Source organism: Rutidosis leptorrhynchoides, chromosome 6, assembly GCF_046630445.1.
Source record: "Rutidosis leptorrhynchoides isolate AG116_Rl617_1_P2 chromosome 6, CSIRO_AGI_Rlap_v1, whole genome shotgun sequence".
In the NCBI taxonomy this organism is placed as follows: Eukaryota; Viridiplantae; Streptophyta; class Magnoliopsida; order Asterales; family Asteraceae; genus Rutidosis; species Rutidosis leptorrhynchoides.
The window spans coordinates 379,862,042-379,882,792 of NC_092338.1; the positions used below are offsets into that span (position 1 = coordinate 379,862,042).

The 20,751-nt window shown below is 30.7% G+C and overlaps 2 protein-coding genes across 2 annotated transcripts; one reads left to right on the plus strand and one right to left on the minus strand.

The window, feature by feature from the left end:
- Nucleotides 1–276: 276 nt before the first annotated feature.
- LOC139852667 (syntaxin-23-like) lies at nt 277–3,228 on the plus strand. The gene is made up of 7 exons (XM_071841988.1): nt 277–722; nt 1,899–1,992; nt 2,146–2,285; nt 2,403–2,477; nt 2,584–2,741; nt 2,824–2,924; nt 3,031–3,228. Exons 1-7 carry the CDS (start codon nt 535–537, stop codon nt 3,094–3,096), a joined length of 822 nt encoding a protein of 273 aa, XP_071698089.1. The 5' UTR covers nt 277–534; the 3' UTR covers nt 3,097–3,228.
- Nucleotides 3,229–3,372: 144 nt separating this feature from the next.
- On the minus strand, nt 3,373–4,997 carry LOC139854939 (probable xyloglucan endotransglucosylase/hydrolase protein 30). The gene is made up of 4 exons (XM_071844209.1): nt 4,799–4,997; nt 4,600–4,700; nt 4,299–4,507; nt 3,373–3,880 (listed from the first exon to the last, which is right to left on the minus strand). The coding sequence occupies exons 1-4, from the start codon at nt 4,995–4,997 to the stop codon at nt 3,373–3,375; spliced, it is 1,017 nt and encodes a 338-aa protein (XP_071700310.1).
- Nucleotides 4,998–20,751: the final 15,754 nt, after the last annotated feature.

The following is a 20,751-nucleotide window of genomic DNA, read 5'->3' on the forward strand; positions in this document are numbered from 1 at the left end:
ATGTTAATTTTATTATTATTATAGATATTGTATAGTAGATTTTTTGAGTATAAATATGTGTGTTATGAGTTTATAAAATACACACTAAATATATTCTCTCATATTCTCTTATATTCTCTCATATTATCTCTATATAGTTATTAGTAGTCTACAGTCAAGAACTAGGCCACTAAAGGTACTTATAAACCTACTGAATTATAACATAATTTATATATTATATTATTTATTTATTTATATAGATAGATTAACTACCCCACCCCTTTTTTGTTTTCCTTCTAAATTATTTTGCTTTTGCGTCAATCATCTCCCTAATTTTCGCCCAAATTCCCAAAATTCTCATCAACACAAAATCCAATTTCTAAATATTCCTGTAATTCGTATCATCCCTATCGAAATTCAGGGTTTTGCATCTCAATTAATTTCACTCTTTCTCTCTAGTTTTATTTTTTAGTATCTCAATTTCAAGGATTTAGGGTTTAATTTGAGAGATATTAAAAAAATAAAAAAAAAATAAAAAAAAATAAAAAACATAAGATGAGCTTTCAAGATCTTGAATCTGGTCGTCCATTGAATTCTAAAAGAAATGGATACACGAAACAACAAGATCCGACCCAAGCTATAGCTTCTGGAATCTTCCAGATTAATACTGCTGTTTCTACCTTTCAACGCCTTGTTAATACCCTTGGTACTCCTAAAGATACACCTGAACTCCGTGATAAATTGTAAGATTTTAATTTTATTTATTTTTAGTCAATTGTAATTATAATTAGGTTATATTGTTGTTAATCCGAATTGCGTGTTTTATAATTATGTGCTGTATAATTAGATCAATTGTTGAATTTTTGAGATGTTTTATGTGTAATTGGAGGATTGTAGGTGTATCTGAGGTATAATTGAATTTTAAAAACTTAAATTGGTTATGGAGTAGCTGTTTTCGAAATAAAATTTATAATTTAAATTGTAGTGGAAGCTTTGGCTTATTAAAAATTAATGTTGCAAGCGTATTTTTGCTAAACTAAAGAAAAAATTAAATGCTATTTGATGAAGGTGATTGAATGTAGTTGAGTCTACAACATTTGAGTTGTTGCAGGTATTGATTTGGAACACCTTGAGCTAGTAAATGAGTGTATTTTAAGAGTTGATACTTGCGAAATGACTTAAGCGAGTTCGTATGAACTAGTTGTGGATGTGATATGTTTGAAGTTTTAGCTCTAGTTGTATGTGGAGTTGACCTGTTTTGTGATAAACCTTGACCTGAATATTGGGACTTGTATTAGGGGAAACTTTGACCACTTTAGATGGGCAAGTTATGTTTTTTTAATTCGTCCGTGATGATATTGTTAGCTTACTAGTAAGACACTAGAAGCGAAAAAAAACGTTGACCACTTTAGGATTAGATTTGGGTTGCAAACCCAGTCAATTCATCTAATCGGGTTTTTCTTATTTTTACTAGATTTCCAAATGAAAGAAAGAAGTTTAGCATCGTCTCTCAAAGTATCTCGTCTAGGCTTTTTGATATTAAACAAAAATTCATTTTTAAAACGGCAAATAACCCACAAGGTTGCTTGCACTACAACATCAAACCTCTTATTTATTTCACCCCTTATGATATCCGAATTCGAGATTGGCAAGTAATGCTGTTAATGATTTCAGTGATGTATAGTTAGTTGTCTTTGCGTTCCATATGATATCCTATTGTTTATTTTATAGTTCTGAGTTCGAACTTGTAATATGGCTCTTTATGTTAAGAGGTGTTAATAGGTATAGAAAGCACATGAAAGTAGTGTCTTTTATGTTTGCTTATTCAATTACATTTGTTAGCATTGCTATTATTTGATGATTATTGGTTATTAGGTTACTTGTTTATTGTTCTAACACCGATTGTACTTGATTGATAGGCACAAGACGAGACTACATGTTGGCCAGTTGGTGAAGGTTACTTCGGATAAACTTAAACAAGCTAGTGAAACAGATCATCGTGCCGAAGTTAGTGTAAGTGACTCATTTAACATCATATTCATGATTAATTTTTTTACATGGTCGTTTGAGATGCTAACGAAACTAATAAAGCTTTCTGTTTTTAATACACCTAATCACACCAATCTTTATTTACTTATGTTCTTTAATTGCTGATTTTTCATTCAGGCAAGCAAAAAAATTACAGATGCTAAACTTGCAAAAGATTTTCAAGCAGTTTTAAAAGAATTTCAGAAGGCCCAACGCCTTGCAGTTGAAAGGGAGACAGCATACACTCCTCTTGTTCCTCAAACTGTTCTTCCATCAAGGTACGTTAAAGGGTAACTAGTATCTACATAATTAGGTTCTATAATTTATTTGAAATTTGAATATAAATACTTACCCAAATCATACAGTAGTCCTATTATTTATACTTATACGTGCAGTTATGCAGCCAGTGAAATGGATATAAGCGCAGATAAAAATCAAGAACAGCGTCTTCTTCTCGTCGAATCTAGGCGGTTGGTGTTTTGCAGTTGGCTATATTTAAGAAAAGCATCTATCTTTGAGTATGGTATGTTTTTTTTTGTTATTTTGTGCTGAAATCTTGAATTTTTCTGTTTGCAGACAGGAGGTTTTGCTATTGGACAATGAGATATCATTCAATGAGGCGATTATTGAAGAAAGAGAACAAGGAATACAAGAAATTCAGAATCAAATTGGTGAGGTTAATGAAATATTCAAAGATCTTGCTGTTCTTGTTCATGAACAAGGAGCTATGATCGGTAAGTGTCTGAGTATGAATTGCATCTCTTTTTCTTTTTGCCTTGTGTTTCACGTACATGCTAAGTATGTTAATTTTTCAAGATGATATCGGATCCAACATTGAGAATTCTCATGCTGCAACTGCACAAGCAAGAACTCACCTTTCGAAAGCATCAAAAACTCAAAGAAAAAACTCTTCCATGGTAATAAAAATGTTGTTTACATTGCTTTTTGGTGATTAATTCACTTTTATTATCTTTTATCGTTTAGCTTCTCTAATCTTCAACTTAACGTCTTCTTTTTGTGCAGACTTGCTTGCTTTTGGTGATAGTCGCGATTATCATATGCATTGTGATCATAATTGTTGTTGTTTGACCTTTTGTCGTGCCTTTGGATTAAAGCAAAGGTTGATTTCTCCTTTGTTAAATTGTATGATGTCATACTCGAAAACAATATGTGTGTGCAGGGATTCTTTCTGTAAAAGTAACAATTGTCCTTTTTCTTTCAGTCTTCCTCCAATTATCTTGTGTTCTAATGATATATAATATATATAATACACAATTTACTTGTATACACACAATTGCTCCTTTGGCCTTCAATTATCGCACATGTCATAAAAAAATACATTACAGTTGGTGTATGTATACCTTGCTAATATGCAGCAGTCCCATTTGGCTGCTGCGAGTTTCGACGAGGATGTCTACGTCGATGAAATTTTTGCGGGCTCTTTAGCCTCCCATTATTGTTAAATAGTTCTTGTTCGGACGATTCTAATAAACACTCGGGCAATGGAGTTGGGTACCTTAGCCTATCGTAACAGTAACTATAGTACATGTACTTTTCTCGGAACCACTTTTTGGCTTGATGCTGACTAGGATTGATGATGGCGAACTCTGATGATTCGAGTTCGTCAATGGTGTTATGGCAGTTGGTGGAAATGGCATCTGTGGGGTCCACTGGACAACCTTCGAGGACCAGGTCTTGGAACTCAGAGGTAAAAGGTTCGAACCGGTAGTCTACTTTGTGGCGCCCACCACCTGTGGCCCAGGACGACGCATCCCATACAGTCGCGTATGATGACATGGGCTTCGATGGGTAGTCACCTCCCATATTCTCGTCGCGCAATACCTCTCTTATTGGGATTTCGTCCATGTAAAATCTACCAAAAAAAGTACCACGTAATTTTTTTTGTTACAAAAAATTAGGTTGCGTGTGAAAAAACTAAATGATTTAGCGCTGAATGGTTCGTAAATTGAATGATTCAAAGTCTTTTAATAAACTTAGTTCTGAATGAAAATAAGTTGTTTGATAATCATTTTCAATAAAACAAAAATGAATGAGGTAAAATTACATTTCTAAAGTGTCGCATTGATAAAATATTCGACATATCTATTTGTCAAGTGTTATGAATATGATTTGAAGATAATATTATAAAAAATTTAGATGATTAATAGTTAAGAAATTGTTTTAAAAATAAGTGCGCTAAATATTAAATTGTTCAGCGTTTAATGATGAACAATTCAATTAAGAGGTAAACAAATACCCACCAAGTAAGAAATGAATCCAAGATAACTTACATGATCTTGTTTCTTGTCCAAAGAATGCTATATCGATGAAACTCGGTACTAGGATCGAACCATAATCGGTACCTCTCTTCACGTCCACGAGTAGTGCTACCGTTACCATAGAAATTGGTCTGAAACCTCCATGATTTCCCTCTTACATTACCCAGAAACTCCATGTCCAACTCATCATGAGTCTTTGGAAACATATCTACATTTGATGTCTACACCAATAGTTTTAAGTAATGAACAAATGAGCAGTTTCAATTCATAATCATTAACCAATCCTACATACATGACGATGATGGATACGTACATAAAATGCAACAACAATGCCTGCTGTGTACCTCATCGGTAATTTGATTTTCGCGCTAAAGAATCCATAATTATAATAATCAGTCGATATAATACCAGAACCTGTGTTATTAATTCAACAAATGTAATTAGAATCTTATAAATGTACAAAAAACATGATTTTTCGTTGAGTTTAAAATAAAAAATTCGAGCGGTGTTACCTGATTGGCGATTGAGAAGGAGACGAACACTTGTATCATCTTCAGATCGATCAATATTGAAGTCGCTGAAAAGAGGAGCGTAGCCTTGATCAAATGTTATGGTATTAAGATCAAAAGCCATTACCGTATTAACACATAAGGTGATTATGAACAAATGGAGGTAAGATGATTTATGGTGACAATGATGATGATGATTCATCTTTAATCTAAGGTTTGAAATTAATTGAGACAAGCTTGCACGGTTAAATATTATAAAATTTTACATATGATGATTATATGCATACGATTACATGCAGCTAAATGATTGGAAACTGAAAGAAAAAAGATCAAGAATTCAACAATGGAGGAACAAAACTATGGTGAGAAAGGCTTGTAAAAAATAGGACCAGATGAATTATTTTTTATTTTTATGTTGATCTGGACTGAAATCCTGAAAGGAAGGTCCATTTTAAAAAGTAAATTGACATGTTTCTCATTTATCTTGACTTATACATTTTCAGAAAAGAGTACATCTTCAAATATAAGGACAAATTGGAAATTTGATTGTCAAAACAGAAAGTTGTATACAATAATGACCTGTTTTCTCTAACTTGTAGTAAGCTCATTCTCTATCCTAGCATCTATTAATTAAACTCTTCTCTTTCACATGAATGCTACATTAACAAAAAAAAAAGAAAAAAAAAAAAAAAAACTTTAACATTTCTTTGATTAAAGCTTTCATATCTTATACTTTCACCTCAAACTTTGACACGCTTGAATTAATTTTTAAATATAACAAATAAATAAAAATTGTAACAAACAGAAACATGGGTAGACAAAAGATGACTATTTTGCCCTTAGGGTTTTATTATGTGTCTTTAAGTGCTTATATTTTAATTATATGTTTAGTGTATTTTATTGTTTGGTTGAGACCAGTTTGTGACAAAGGTTACAGAACTGGTTTGTTATTAAATTTGGACTCCGTTAGGACCTCCTAACGAGGTATGAAAGATATCAGATGACTAGTAAATACTCGTATGATGTAGGGTATGAGTTTTAACCCATTAGATGTAAAATATCTGATCATTTATCTCATTTTGCCTTCCAGACATTTCTCACACACACTCGTACCAAACCACTTGAAACCCTAATCTCCAAATCTCGTTTTTGTGTTTAGTTCAAGTTAGAAGTCTGTTGCAAGTGATTTCTAGAGTCTAAGCAAGGTAAGAATCGTTTGATTTCATGTCCAAATTTGTGTATAAATGGGTTTTTAGTTAGGTTTTTACAAAAAGTGATTTTGGTGTCAAATTGTTGGAATTTGATGTTGTTTGTGTTAAAATCTTGTGGGTTTATGTTCCAAAATATTTTATAAACAAGATGTGGTTGGTTTTGAGGTCAAAATTGAGTCCAGGATCGAGATTTGGTGATTTTTGGGTGAAATTCGTAAGCTTAATGTTGCTGCTGCTGCAGCTCAAGAACACAGTCGGTCGACTGTCTCTGGACAGTCGGTAGTTTGTCTAGATGGCCGGTAGTTTGTCTAGACAGTCGGTCGATTGTCTTTGGACAGTCGGTAGTTTGTCTTTTGGAGGATAATCGGTAGTTTGTCTAGACAGTCGGTAGTTTGTCTAGAGACGATTGTCTTTGGACAGTCGATATTTTGTCTTTTGGAGGACAGTCGGTAGTTTGTCTAGACAGTCGGTAGTTTGTCTAAACAGTCGGCCGATTGTCTTTGGACAGTCGGTAGTTTGTCTAGACAGTCGTCCGACTGTTTATGACAGACTACCGAAATGGGCAGTTTGGGGAAATTTTATGAAACGTGTCAGTTTTTGGACGTTATACTGCCCGTGTGTCTATTTTTGATTAGAGCACTATACTAACTTGGTTTATATTGTTCCCGGGCTATAAAAACAATGAAGAAGCTCAGAAGTTAGATAACTGAGCTGTAGCTGGTAATCGGTGAGTGGGTATATCTCCGGATAGAGTTTAAGTAGCATGTCATGCTACTGTGATTTATTCTATTACCATGCTTTATTGTGATATTATTGTCATGTTTAGATAATGGTTTTCATGCTAGTTAGATGATTGCATGCTACTGTGATTGTGTGATATTATGTACGCACTGTGATTGACACCAGCCGTGCTTAGGAAGGTTGGGGACTTTCAACTGGGCCTCGGGAGCTTGAAGTTCGTACGAGGTCAACCGTGTCATGGGAGGTTGGGTTCATTCATGTTGTCAATGTATTGATTCAGCGGGAAAGGACTATCGTTAGACACTAGCCCAATCAGCTAGGTGTCGTGTGCTCGTACAAGCCGTCGATCCTTGTATTATCTTTACTTGTATGCTAGTTGGTTGTTAGCATGTTAGTGATAATGGTTGCATGTGTGTTGCTTATGCGATATCTGTTAGATAGTATTCATTCACTTAGCATTATGCTAATCCCCCACATTTCCACCCTTGCAGGTTTTGGTAATGCTAGTTAGGATGGTTGCAGGTGTAGAAGACATGTTTGACGACCAGACTCTCATGTGGACTTTTATAAACTGTATTTTGTATATCATAACGTCATTGTTCAAACTTAAACATAATTACGTGGATTTATGTAATGATTTATTTAATGTTGCGGTTTTAATAATAAAGTCTTCCGTTGTGATTAAAAAAATGACCAGTGTTACAAGTTGGTATCAGAGCATAGGTTTGGCAGCAAGTACATGTGTGTATATTGTTCCCAAACCTTGAGTCAACTTAAACATGTATGTGGGGTGGGTTAAGTGAATGCATGGATACGTGTTTGTTAGTTGTGTATATACTAACAAATTATCCACTAAGCTTTTGCGAAACCTGTTTTGTAGCATAGGGATGGCTGATAGAAACGCGACTGGCATGTCCAACCCCGGAACATTCAGAGCGCCAGATGAAGGTTATGAATCTGGTGATGAACAACAAAGTTATATTTATGAATTAGAAAGTAAGTTGAAGGAGGCTTAAGATAAAGTTGCTGAACTTGAATTAGCAAGACATTCCGAAAACGACGATACACCCCTGAGATTCCCAACCGCGCAATCTCAAACATTTCCTAATGTGAACTAGACATAATTTCAATACCCGATTAAGAACCAATTTCCTCAACAATACTATATGCCACCTCAAAATGCTTATCCATACCAAAATCCAGCAACGATGAATCAGTATCAAATGCTAATGTTTCCACAACAGTTCATTCAACCTCCTAAAAAGTGTTCTTACAAGAATTTTCGCGATTGCAAACCCCCAGAATTTGAATCACAGATCGGACAGAAACTCTTAACTGGTTGCGGGTAATTAAGTGGGTATATGAAGCCTGCCAATGTGAGCCCGAGTTACGAGTCACTTACGCTAGTCGGTTGTTGAAAGGTATGGTGTAACAACCCGAATTTTTTCGTTAACTCTCCGTTAAATATTTGACGATCTTTAGTTAAAATCTATGTTTTTCTACTCCAATTTTTTATTATTTTTTTTATCATTATAAGTTATGATATATATTAAACTACTTTTTGTATTCATTAAATTGACTGCGAAGAAATTGATTGTATTTAACTATCATTAATTTGCATCCTTGCCACGCCATTTCTAAATGATTAATTATATTCTATATAATATAAATAGTATTCCTATATTAGATGAAAATGTGTGATTATGTGTTAGTACGTTCCTACATATAGCGTTTATATTCGATGAATCATCTCGGTTTTCATAACCCACGATTATATATTCATGTTTCCCAAATCCAAATTTTTCTGTGTGACATTTCTGTGTCAATTGAAATAATAAAAAATTCCTATAATTTAATTCGTACATATTATTCTTCTCGCATATCATAAATCACGTAATGTTCTAATTATCGGATCGAGTTCTTGTATCGTTCGGGCTAAGGTCAAAAGGCCAAGTTATTGAGTTAGGCCAATTTGGCCCAATATAGCCGAATCACTTTGATAACCCAATGTGTTGTCCCATTTCTCCTTTTTAATTAAATCTAGCCCATTTTATAATTTAAAATAAATTAAATAAAAGAGGTTAGATATTAGCTAGTTTAAAAAATAATATATATATATATATATATATATATATATATATATATATATATATATATATATATATATATATATATATATATATATATATATATATATATATATATATATATATATATCGGCCAAATTTATAAAAAAAAAAGATTTTTGAGTTGCTTTTTATCCAAGATTTGACTTTTGATATTAGGATAATTGATCAATTTAATTAGGGATAGGATTTCACAATATTTATTAAACAAAAATAATAATATAAAAAACAAAGAAAAGAAAATTCGGTGAAGGTGAGGATTTTATCCCAAAATTTTTGGCAAGTTTGATTTATATAATTTATTGATAATATCTTTTCATTTATACAAAATCACAAAAACTAAAACCCTTTTTTCTTCTTGGTCGACAAGTTCTATCACCATCACCATCATCATCAAACTTTGATCTCATATTCATACTTATTCATCATCATTCAAGTTGATTAACGTATTCAGATTCCTTACAACGCGATCTACACGTCTATCTTTCTCGTTTCTTGATTTGAGGTAGCTATAAAACTTCATCTTTTTCAAATTTTCAAAATTATTATGTTATTATGTATGTATGTATGTATAGTTATAGTTCTTGGAATTAATTGTGGTGAATTTTAAATAATTATAATATGTTAAAAACGCGTTTTTTCGGTTAATTTAAATCTGAATAGAACTGAGTTTTTTGTTTTCGGGATCCGTGCCATGATTTTATGATGAAACTTTGTTGCTCATCGTGTTCCTCTTGAAGAGTAGTGCGATTTTCGTTTAAGATTCGTGTTAAATGGATGTATAGAACTCAAGATATGAATTTTTAAAGTTATTTGTAGCTAATGTAACCACAAAATTCGTGACTGATCTGGACTGATTTGACAAGTTCATCATATTGGGATCGATGTTATGACTCAAAAATATATGAAATGCGTTAAAAATGGACGTACGGATTAAAAGATATGATTTTTGCAAGTTAATAAGTATATATATATATATATATATATATATATATATATATATATATATATATATATATATATATATATATATATATATAATATCCAAATTTTAAAATTTTATCCATTGGGTTTCGTGTCTGATGTATAAGCTTATGTATTAGGGTTTGTTCATACTGATCCAAATACGGAAATTACGTGTCGAACGGACTTATAGATTATTTTAAATGAATTTTTCTAAAAATTAATTAAATGTAGAAATAAAATAATTATATAAAATAATACTTATGTCATACCCCGTCCTAATCCATCTGGACGAAGTCACCAACATCTGGTCCCATTGCGATGATCGACTCCAAGTAAAGTCTCTAAAATAAGCAAATGCACAGCGGAAGGTTTCTTTCATACCTGAGAATAAACATGCTTTAAAGTGTCAACCAAAAGGTTGGTGAGTTCATAAGTTTATCGTAAACAATAAAAATTCATCATTTTGATAGACCACAAGATTTAAATGCTGCATGGTACAAATGGGCCCGAATCCTATACCCACCTGTAATGTACATGCGATATCTTTTAAATACAGTACACCTTTCTCGTGTACGAAATCATCTTTCATAAATCTTAGTAACCGTACACATATTTCGTGCATAAAAATAACATACACATAACCTGTGTATAAAATCATTCTCTCGATACATAACATTCACTTTTCATTTCTTTCATAGCTTGGCTTGGTAACCGACCTTAACATATAATGCGCATAATAATATCCACAAAATAGAACATCTCGTCTGTAAAATAATCATATAAACTTCGAAGTACTAAACACCACGCCCACTAGCCCTTCCGTCTAGTGAACATTCTGGGTGGGGGTGTTAAACCCGGTAGCTACCTTTAGGATTCGCGTCAATTAGGCGTGCACTAATTCTCAAAATTAGTGATGTTCCCTAATTCTTAGGTTACCAAGCAATAATAATCAGGGGGAAAATATTCATATCAATTGTGGCAATTATCACGTCCACATAATTCAATGGTGGCAATTATTACGTCCACATAATTCATTCGAGGAATGTTTTGCTTGTGTCTATCTCATCAAACATTTATAAAAGCATTTCATGTATTCGCAGTTCAAAATGTATTTCAAAAGCATTTAATAAAGCAGTTGTAAAAGTAGCGCATGTATTCTCAGTCCCAAAAATGTAAAGAGTAAAAGGAAATCAAATGAACTCGCGCATATAAATATTGTAAAACAGTTAATAAAGCATTTGCATGTATTCTCAGCCCAAAAATGTAATGAGTAAAAAGGGAGCAAATGAACTCACTCTACAATATTTTGTAGTAAAAATATTCATACGACGATACTAAACAATGCAGGGTTGGCCTTGGATTCACGAACCTATATCACTTGTATATATATATTAATACACATAATCGTAATCGAACAAATTTATATATTATTAGTGATTTAATTATTATTTTAGTAATTTGTATGTTTCATTAATAACTAAATTAACAATATTTATTTTATATACTTTAGATAAATAGTTAGTATTTATTATAGAAATATTGATGTTATTATATGATATGTATTAAATATATAGTTATTTTTTTATAGTTATTTATTTGGTAAGATAATATTAATAATAATAAATAACAAATTTTTTTTATGATAATAATAATAATAATAATAATAATAATGATATTACTCATAATCTAAATGATAAATTTAATGATAATATAATTTTTGATAAGAATGATAATAATAATAATAATAATAATAATAATAATAATAATAATAATAATAATAATAATAATAATAATAATAGTAATAATAATAACTATATTAAATAATAATTTTTCTAATAATAATAATAATAAAAGTTATAACAATAATAAAAATGATAATTTTAATATTTTTAATAATAAAAATGATAATAAAAATGGTAGTAATAATAATAAGTATAATAACTATAAAAATAATAATTTTTCTAATAATGATAATTACAATGATATTAATACTAATAATACTTATTTTAATAATAATAATAATAATGATATTTAATGATAATAATACCTATAATACCTAATGCTAATATTTATTAATGATTTACCTATTAATGATAGTAATAATAATAATAATAATGATCATGTAACAACAATAATTAATAATAATAATAATAATAATAATAATAATAATAATAATAATAATAATAATAATAATAATAATGATAATAATAGTAATAATAATAATAACAATAAGAGTAATAATGATACTACCTCACAAGAAAAAGCTCCAAAAAGAAATAACTGCCCTTCCCCGGGATCGAACCCAAGACCTCTCGTTAAACCCATCACAACTAAACCAATGAACTGCCATAATACTTTTTGAATTTAAGCCCACGTTTAAGTATTTTATCATGTATATACTCGAAGCCCAATTCAAAAAGCCTATTATATCCTCCAAGCCCACTTAACATAGTTCAACACTTAACAGCCCACGATGCTACATCTTAGTAGCCCAATTATGATCCGATAACAATTGAAAAAGGGTGTCTGTGTGTATCCTTGGATTCGTTTGACTCCATAGCAAAATAATAATAATAATAATAATAAATAAATAATAACAATAGAGGATCTACGATTTGCAGCCATAAATCGAGAGTGGTGATTATCGTATAGAAATAGAAACATTAAACCGGCTTCTGTTTAACAGAAAATATATCTAATAGCAACAACAACAGCTCTTCATCTCCACGTTACCATACTGTTCATCATCCTCCTTACAACTATACTGTAGCAGCAACAGTAAATCAATTCATTGATTTTCTGGTTTCGTTCAACGGGATGCAGGAACAACACGTATAGTAGCAGCATACCGTTAATAATACAATAGTTAAGGTAGTGGGTTTGCGTTGTGTTCTCATGAAGATTTCAATTAGGAGGAGGAATAGTTAGAAAAAGATTATAAGAATGGTGGTGATGATCGTATGATTAAAGTTGGTGTGTAAGTGTTTGATGGTGGTTTAGGACAGAATTACAGCAGGAACGTGATAATTAAGGGTGGATTTTGGATTTCGTTTTCAACCGAACTTGATGAGTAGCAACTCAAGTGGGTTTGGTTTGGTGTTTTCATGCAGCGTCGAAGAACCAGAAGACCAAAGTAGAGGGTGAAGGTTATGATGGTGGTAGTTTAATGGTGTTTTTAAATGGTGGGTTTTATCAAAGAAGATGGTGGTGGAGTCTTGCACTCATACGGTGGTGGTACGTGGATTTTAAAGATGATGGTTGTATGATGGTCGAGAAGGGTGGTTGTAGTTGTGACGGATGGTCATGATTGCCGAGAGTGGTGATGTGGTGGTGATCAATGGTTGTGGCATCGGTGGTTGTTCATGGTGGTGATGGTTTATATGATGAATCATGGTGGTTAATTTAGTGTGATGATCAAAGGTGGTGATCGGTTAACGAACAAAGGCAACCAGGATTGGAAACAAGTTGCAGGTAGCAAGTGATGTTTGGGTCGTGTATTAGTAGAAAGCAGAAGGTTTTTTTTTAGTTCAATGAAAGAGATAATAGTATGAGTCTATAAATCAACAATGATAGATATATATGTGTATATCTAATTGCAACTAATAGTAGTAGGTTGTAAAGGAAAAGAAGTTTTGGAGTCATGCACAAAAGTCATAAAGCATAACAAAATAAAGGAGATGGTGGTGGAAACATATAGAAAATATAAGAATATTTATAAATGGGTGTGTCTTAGTGATAGAGACAATATCGAATATCAGCAACAAATCATAGATAGATATGCATGGATATATATATATATATATATATATATATATATATATATATATATATATGTATGTGTATGTATATATATATATATATATATATATATATATATATACCTATATAATAACAATAATAGTAATATCAATAATAACTAATATCTATATAATAATAACAATAATGTAAAAAGAAATATTACTAGTAATTTGATGATGATGGAAAAGGTGATGGAGATGATGGGTTTTTAATTAGGAAAACAATTCAGGTAATAATATCTATATAAGTGTTCTAATTTGATATATATATATATATATATATATATATATATATATATATATATATATATATATTCATAGTTGCAAGTAGTAAACAAGTGAACTGTTGGTTGCATGTGTGTTATATATTATATAGTATATAAATATAATACCTAACATATTAAAGTAATAATAATAATAATAATAATAATAATAATAATAATAATAATAATAATAATAATAGTAATAATAATAATAATAATAATAATAATAATAATAATAATAATAATAATAATAATAATAATAATAATGATATTGAATAATTGGAAGATACAAATCATGGAAACATAAGAGGCCAAAGTGTTAGGCTCCACACGTCTATCACTATCCAACTTTTTGTTAATTATTTTTCACGGATTAAAATTTTTTAGAGTTCTATAGCTTGGAGTACAACTTGCAAGACTTTTAGATCATATATATATATATATATACATATATATATATATATATATATATATATATATATATATATATATATATATATATATATATATATATATACAAATATATTCTTATAAAAAGTTGTTCGTGAATCGTCGAGAACAATCGAAGGTCAATTGAATATATGAAACAGTTCGAAATTTTTGAGACTCAACATAACAGACTTTGCTTATCGTGTTGAAAATACAATATCGTATCGAGAGTTTGATTTAAAATTAGTCGAAATTTTCCGGGTCACTACAGTACCTACCCGTTAAAGAAATTTCGTCCCGAAATTTGAGTGAGGTCGTCATGGCTAACAATAAAAATGTTTTCATGACGAATATGAGTTAGAGTTTTATCATTATTGATTAATATAGATAAAACGATTCGATCATGTGAAGCGTACAAGTGAAGCTATCACAAAAGAGTGAAAAGTTTCGTCTGAACTTTTGACGTAGTCATGGTGGATTTCCGGAATTCAAGGAATTTAAGAAAATCTTCTAATCAGAAAGAAAATGTAATATCATGATTAATTAGAAAACTGCTGGAATCACGGTAAGGATAAAACTATCAAGAAAATAATCTCTTGATATGTTTAGAGGTTAAGTAGAATGAAAGAGTTATGTATCATGGCACATGATGAGGGTAAGATCTGTGAACCATCATCACGTTCCATTAGAAATTCAGCATGACTTACTGTAATATAACCACGTTGGCCTGACGTCATTATATTATACTAACTCATGCTTCAATTCTCAACACTTCTCCAGAAACCATTCATAATTCAAACTCGAATTTTAAAGAAATTTAGAAACTAAGATAGTTTCCTTTATGATGTAACACGGATAGCACGAAGAGATAGATAATTTCGAATAAAGATATTTATGAAGGTATCTTCAAAAATATCTAAGATATTTATAACGAAAGATACGATGATATCTTTAGAATTTAAAATATTTAAGATCAGAAGATGATGAAGAAATTCGTCCGCAAGGATTTAGATTAAGGAGCAAGGTATTCGCTAAAGATTTCATCAGCTTTTTCAAAACTCAGAAAACTGATTCATAGACTAAAGCGCTTTTCAGAAATTCAGAATTGAAGTTTTGTAAATCCAGGAGACAGAATATATATATATATATATATATATATATATATATATATATATATATATATATATATATATATAAAATTGTTGTCGTAGAATCGCTGAGGAATTCGAGATTGTCGATTGATGCCTCTCGGTATTTGGTATGGTAATTATTGTTACAAGATGCCGATGAGTTCATGATAAGACTTCAATAGATAAATATAGTGATTTGTCAGAGAGATTTAAACCAAGGAGCAACGAGGTTGCTTGTACATCTGCTGGTAATATGGGGGAATATAAAAGGTTCTCCGGTAACAATAAAAGAGCACGCATATATATCAAGGTTATAATAAGATTGTTTCGAACGAAAAGTCGAAGTTGACTTGCTGGAGCTGCGACAAAACTGACTATTGTGAAAAAGAATTGCAATGTTATTTTCTGTAATAACAATGCCAAAGGAGCTAGCACAGATACGTGTTAAACCTTTACTCAGGTTCCAAGAGTTTTTCAGGTGCATAACTATATGCATAAATCTTTTCTTCCGTAGCTGAAGTGCAGTTGGTTCATCCTCTCGATTGAGGTGTTTCCAAGAATCATGAAAGGTTTGAACGCGGATTGTAATCGTCAAGATACAAACGAGGTTTAAGATGAAATCAAGTGGCAAACTTGAAGAAATGTTTAGTTTCATATGTTATAATCAATATTTTAATTCATTTTAATTGTCCAATGTTATTAGTCCACAGTCGATAGTCCACAGTTAACAGTCCAATAATTCATATATAGTGTAATATATAATATTCGAATTTATTAATACGTATCGTGACCCGTGTACATGTCTCAGACTCGATCACAACTCAAAGTATATATATTATTGTAGAATCAACCTCAACCCTGTATAGCTAACTCCAGCATTAGTGCATATAGAGTGTCTATGGTTATTCCAAATAATATATATAAATGCATCGATATGATATGTCAAAACCTTGTATACGTGTCCCGATATTTAAAATTCGTAAATAACAGTATTTAAATGACAATAAATAAAGTGCATAAAATAAATAACAGAAATTAAATGACGATAAATAAAATTGCGAGAATATAAATTGCGATAAATAAAATGTAATCAGTTAGCTAGGAACAGTTAGCATGGATTCTTAATAGAATTTTTCATAGTTAATTTGTTTGTTTCTAACAAATTTTATTTTGTCCAATGTTTTCTTCATTATGCCACTTGTTGGATTCTGGTAAATCAAAATCCAAATATGAAATTGAATGAAAATGGTTATTCTGCAGTGAACGGATACGTATATCTGTGGATGTAAGTATGATAGTAAATGACTGTTGAATCAGATTCGAAGAATGTACAGTGTAACTTATTAATGTGAAATCTAAATATTCCTCGGGTATTACCTACCCGTTAAAATATTTTCATCATTAACAGTTTGTACGAAAGAATTTTCAATTACAATCTTTATGAAAATATACTTACATATATATATTTTCCTCAGATGTAATCATGGATTTAATAAGTTAATATGATATTAATCTCATTTGATTTATCGTCAGAACTAGATTATATAATCTCTAAAACATTAGAGATTACATAGTCTCTATGAAGAACGAAGATAATTGATGTAAAACAATACGTAGAACGATACGTAGAACGATGATTACACTTGAGGTACACAATGAGATGTTGAGGCATGTGATGTTGAAACTTGGGTTGTTGGTGGTACTGTTGGTGCCGATGATGTTGCTGAAGCTGGTAAATTTTGCACCATATTCCCCAAATTTATTTTTCGAGCGCGAAGTTTGTTGACTTCTTCTATTATTCCGGGATGATTGTCAGTTGGAACGAGCGAATGAATAAGGTTTAGAATTTGAGATATTATGTAATCATGACGAGATATTTGAGAAATGAGGGTGAAAATGATATTTCGGACTGGTTCACCGGTAAGTGCTTCAGGTTCTTTGCCAAGAGGTGAATTTGGTTGATGGAAAGGATCATCTTCTTTTTGTCACTAATGATTAAGTAGGCTACGAACCCATCAGATGAATTGGTTGATTCATTCTGGTGATACTGCTTTCGGAGCTTAGGTGAAACTCCATATCAGAATAGCTGTCGGAATCCGAGGAATTCGAACTGGTTGAGGGATTCATCTCGTACGATCAGATGAAGGATTTTTCGATAAGAAATAGATTATAGGATGTAGATTAGTACCCTGCAATACATAATTTACATATGCATATATAATACTAAAATCCCATAAGTTACGGAGAAATCTACGGAAGCTGTCAGGCAAAGGTAACAATAACAGATACGCTAAGATAAGACTTTATCTATACACAGTCTATGTAATAGAGGCAGTAAGACGTGTCTAGACTTTAAGGATGATAAGCAAATAATTTTCGACACTAAATGATAAGCAAAACTTTTGACATGCAGACACGGTCGAAGTCCAGACTCACTAATGCATCTAAACAACTACTAGTTAGACACACTAATGCAAGACCTGGTTCGCTAAGACCAGCGCTCTGATACCACATGTCATACCCCGTCCTAATCCATCTGGACGAAGTCACCAACATCTGGTCCCATTGCGATGATCGACTCCAAGTAATGTCTCTAAAATAAGCAAATGCACAGCGGAAGGTTTCTTTCATACCTGAGAATAAACATGCTTTAAAGTGTCAACCAAAAGGTTGGTGAGTTCATAAGTTTATCGTAAACAATAAAAATTCATCATTTTGATAGACCACAAGATTTAAATGCTGCATGGTACAAATGGGCCCGAATCCTATACCCACCTGTAATGTACATGCGATATCTTTTAAATACAGTACACCTTTCTCGTGTACGAAATCATCTTTCATAAATCTTAGTAACCGTACACATATCTCGTGCACAAAAATAACATACACATAACCTGTGTATAAAATCATTCTCTCGATACATAACATTCACTTTTCATTTCTTTCATAGCTTGGCTTGGTAACCGACCTTAACATATAATGTGCATAATAATATCCCCAAAACAGAACATCTCGTCTGTATAATAATCATATAAACTTCGAAGTACTAAACACCACGCCCACTAGCCCTTCCGTCTAGTGAACATTCTGGGTGGGGGTGTTAAACCCGGTAGCTACCTTTAGGATTCGCGTCAATTAGGCGTGCACTAATTCTCAAAATTAGTGATGTTCCCTAATTCTTAGGTTACCAAGCAATAATAATCAGGAGAAAAATATTCATATCAATTGTGGCAATTATCACGTCCACATAATTCAATGGTGGCAATTATTACGTCCACATAATTCATTCGAGGAATATTTTGCTTGTGTCTATCTAATCAAACATTTATAAAAGCATTTCATGTATTCGCAGTTCAAAATGTATTTCAAAAGCATTTAATAAAGCAGTTGTAAAAGTAGCGCATGTATTCTCAGTCCCAAAAATGTAAAGAGTAAAAGGGAATCAAGTGAACTCACGCATATAAATATTGTAAAACAGTTAATAAAGCATTTGCATGTATTCTCAGCCCAAAAATGCAATGAGTAAAAAGAGAGCAAATGAACTCACTCTACAATATTTTGTAGTAAAAATATTCATACGACGATACTAAACAATGCAGGGTTGGCCTTGGATTCACGAACCTATATCACTTGTATATATATTAATACACATAATCGTAATCGAACAAATTTATATATTATTAGTGATTTAATTGTTATTTTAGTAATTTGTATGTTTCATTAATAACCAAATTAACAATATTTATTTTATATACTTTAGATAAATAGTTAGTATTTATTATAGAAATATTGATGTTATTATATGATATGTATCAAATATATATATATATATATATATTTATATTTTATAGTTATTTATTTGGTAAGATAATATTAATAATAATAAATAACAATTTGTTTTTTTTATGATAATAATAATAATAATAATAATAATAATAATGATATTACTCATAATCTAAATGATAATTTTAATGATAATATAATTTTTGATAAGAATGATAATAATAATAATAATAATAATAATAATAATAATAATAATAATAATAATAATAATAATAATAATAATAATAATAATAATAATAATAATAATAATAATAGTAATAATAATAACTAAATTAAATAATAATTTTTCTAATAATAATAATAATAATAATAAAAGTGATAACAATAATAAAAATGATAATTTTAATATTTTTAATAATAAAAATGATAATAAAATTGGTAGTAATAATAATAAGTATAATAACTATAAAAATAATAATTTTTCTAATAATGATAATTACAATGATATTAATACTAATAATACTTATTTTAATAATAATAATAATATTTAATGATAATAATACCTATAATACCTAATGCTAATATTTATTAATGATTTACCTATTAATGATAATAATAATAATAATGATCATGTAACAACAATAATTAATAATAATAACAATACTAATAATAATAATAATAATAATAATAATAATAATAATAATAATAAAAATGATATTAGTAATAATAATAATAATAACAATAAGAGTAATAATGATACTACCTCACAAGAAAAAGCTCCAAAAAGAAATAACTGCCCTTCCTCGGGATCGAACCCAAGACCTCTCGTTAAACCCATCACAACTAAACTAATGAACTGCCATGAGACTTTTTGAATTTAAGCCCACATTTAAGTATTTTATCATGTATATACTCGAAGCCCAATTCAAAAAGCCTATTATATCCTCCAAGCCCACTTAACATAGTTCAACACTTAACAGCCCACGATGCTACATCTTAGTAGCCCGATTATGATCTGAATAACAATTGAAAAAGGGTGTCTGTGTGTATCCTTGGATTCGTTTGACTCCATAGCAAAAAAATAAAAATAAATAAATAATAACAATAGAGGATCTACGATTTGCAGCCATAAATCGAGAGTGGTGATTATCGTATAGAAATAGAAACATTAAACCGGCTTCTGTTTAACAGAAAATATATCTAATAGCAACAACAACAGCTCTTCATCTCCACATCACCATACTGTTCATCATCCTCCTTACAACTATACTGTAGCAGCAGCAGTAAATCAATTCATTGATTTTCTGGTTTCATTCAACGGGATACAGGAACAACACGTATAGTAGCAGCATACCATTAATAATACAATAGTTAAGGTAGTGGGTTTACGTTGTGTTCTCATGAAGATTTCAATTAGGAGGAGGAATAGTTAGAAAAAGATTATAAGAATGGTGGTGATGATCGTATGATTAAAGTTGGTGTGTAGGTGTTTGATGGTGGTTTAGGACAG

Coding starts and splice junctions, on each gene's coding strand:
- LOC139852667 (XM_071841988.1), top strand. CDS start 535: ATGAGCTTTCAAGATCTTGAATCTGGTCGTCCATTGAATTCTAAAAGA. Junction 723..1,898: donor CCTGAACTCCGTGATAAATT/GTAAGATTTTAA, acceptor CTTGATTGATAG/GCACAAGACGAGACTACATG. Junction 2,478..2,583: donor CTTCTCGTCGAATCTAGGCG/GTTGGTGTTTTG, acceptor TTCTGTTTGCAG/ACAGGAGGTTTTGCTATTGG.
- LOC139854939 (XM_071844209.1), bottom strand. CDS start 4,997: ATGAATCATCATCATCATTGTCACCATAAATCATCTTACCTCCATTTG. Junction 4,508..4,599: donor GCATTGTTGTTGCATTTTAT/GTACGTATCCAT, acceptor CTATTGGTGTAG/ACATCAAATGTAGATATGTT. Junction 3,881..4,298: donor TGGACAAGAAACAAGATCAT/GTAAGTTATCTT, acceptor TTTTTTTGGTAG/ATTTTACATGGACGAAATCC.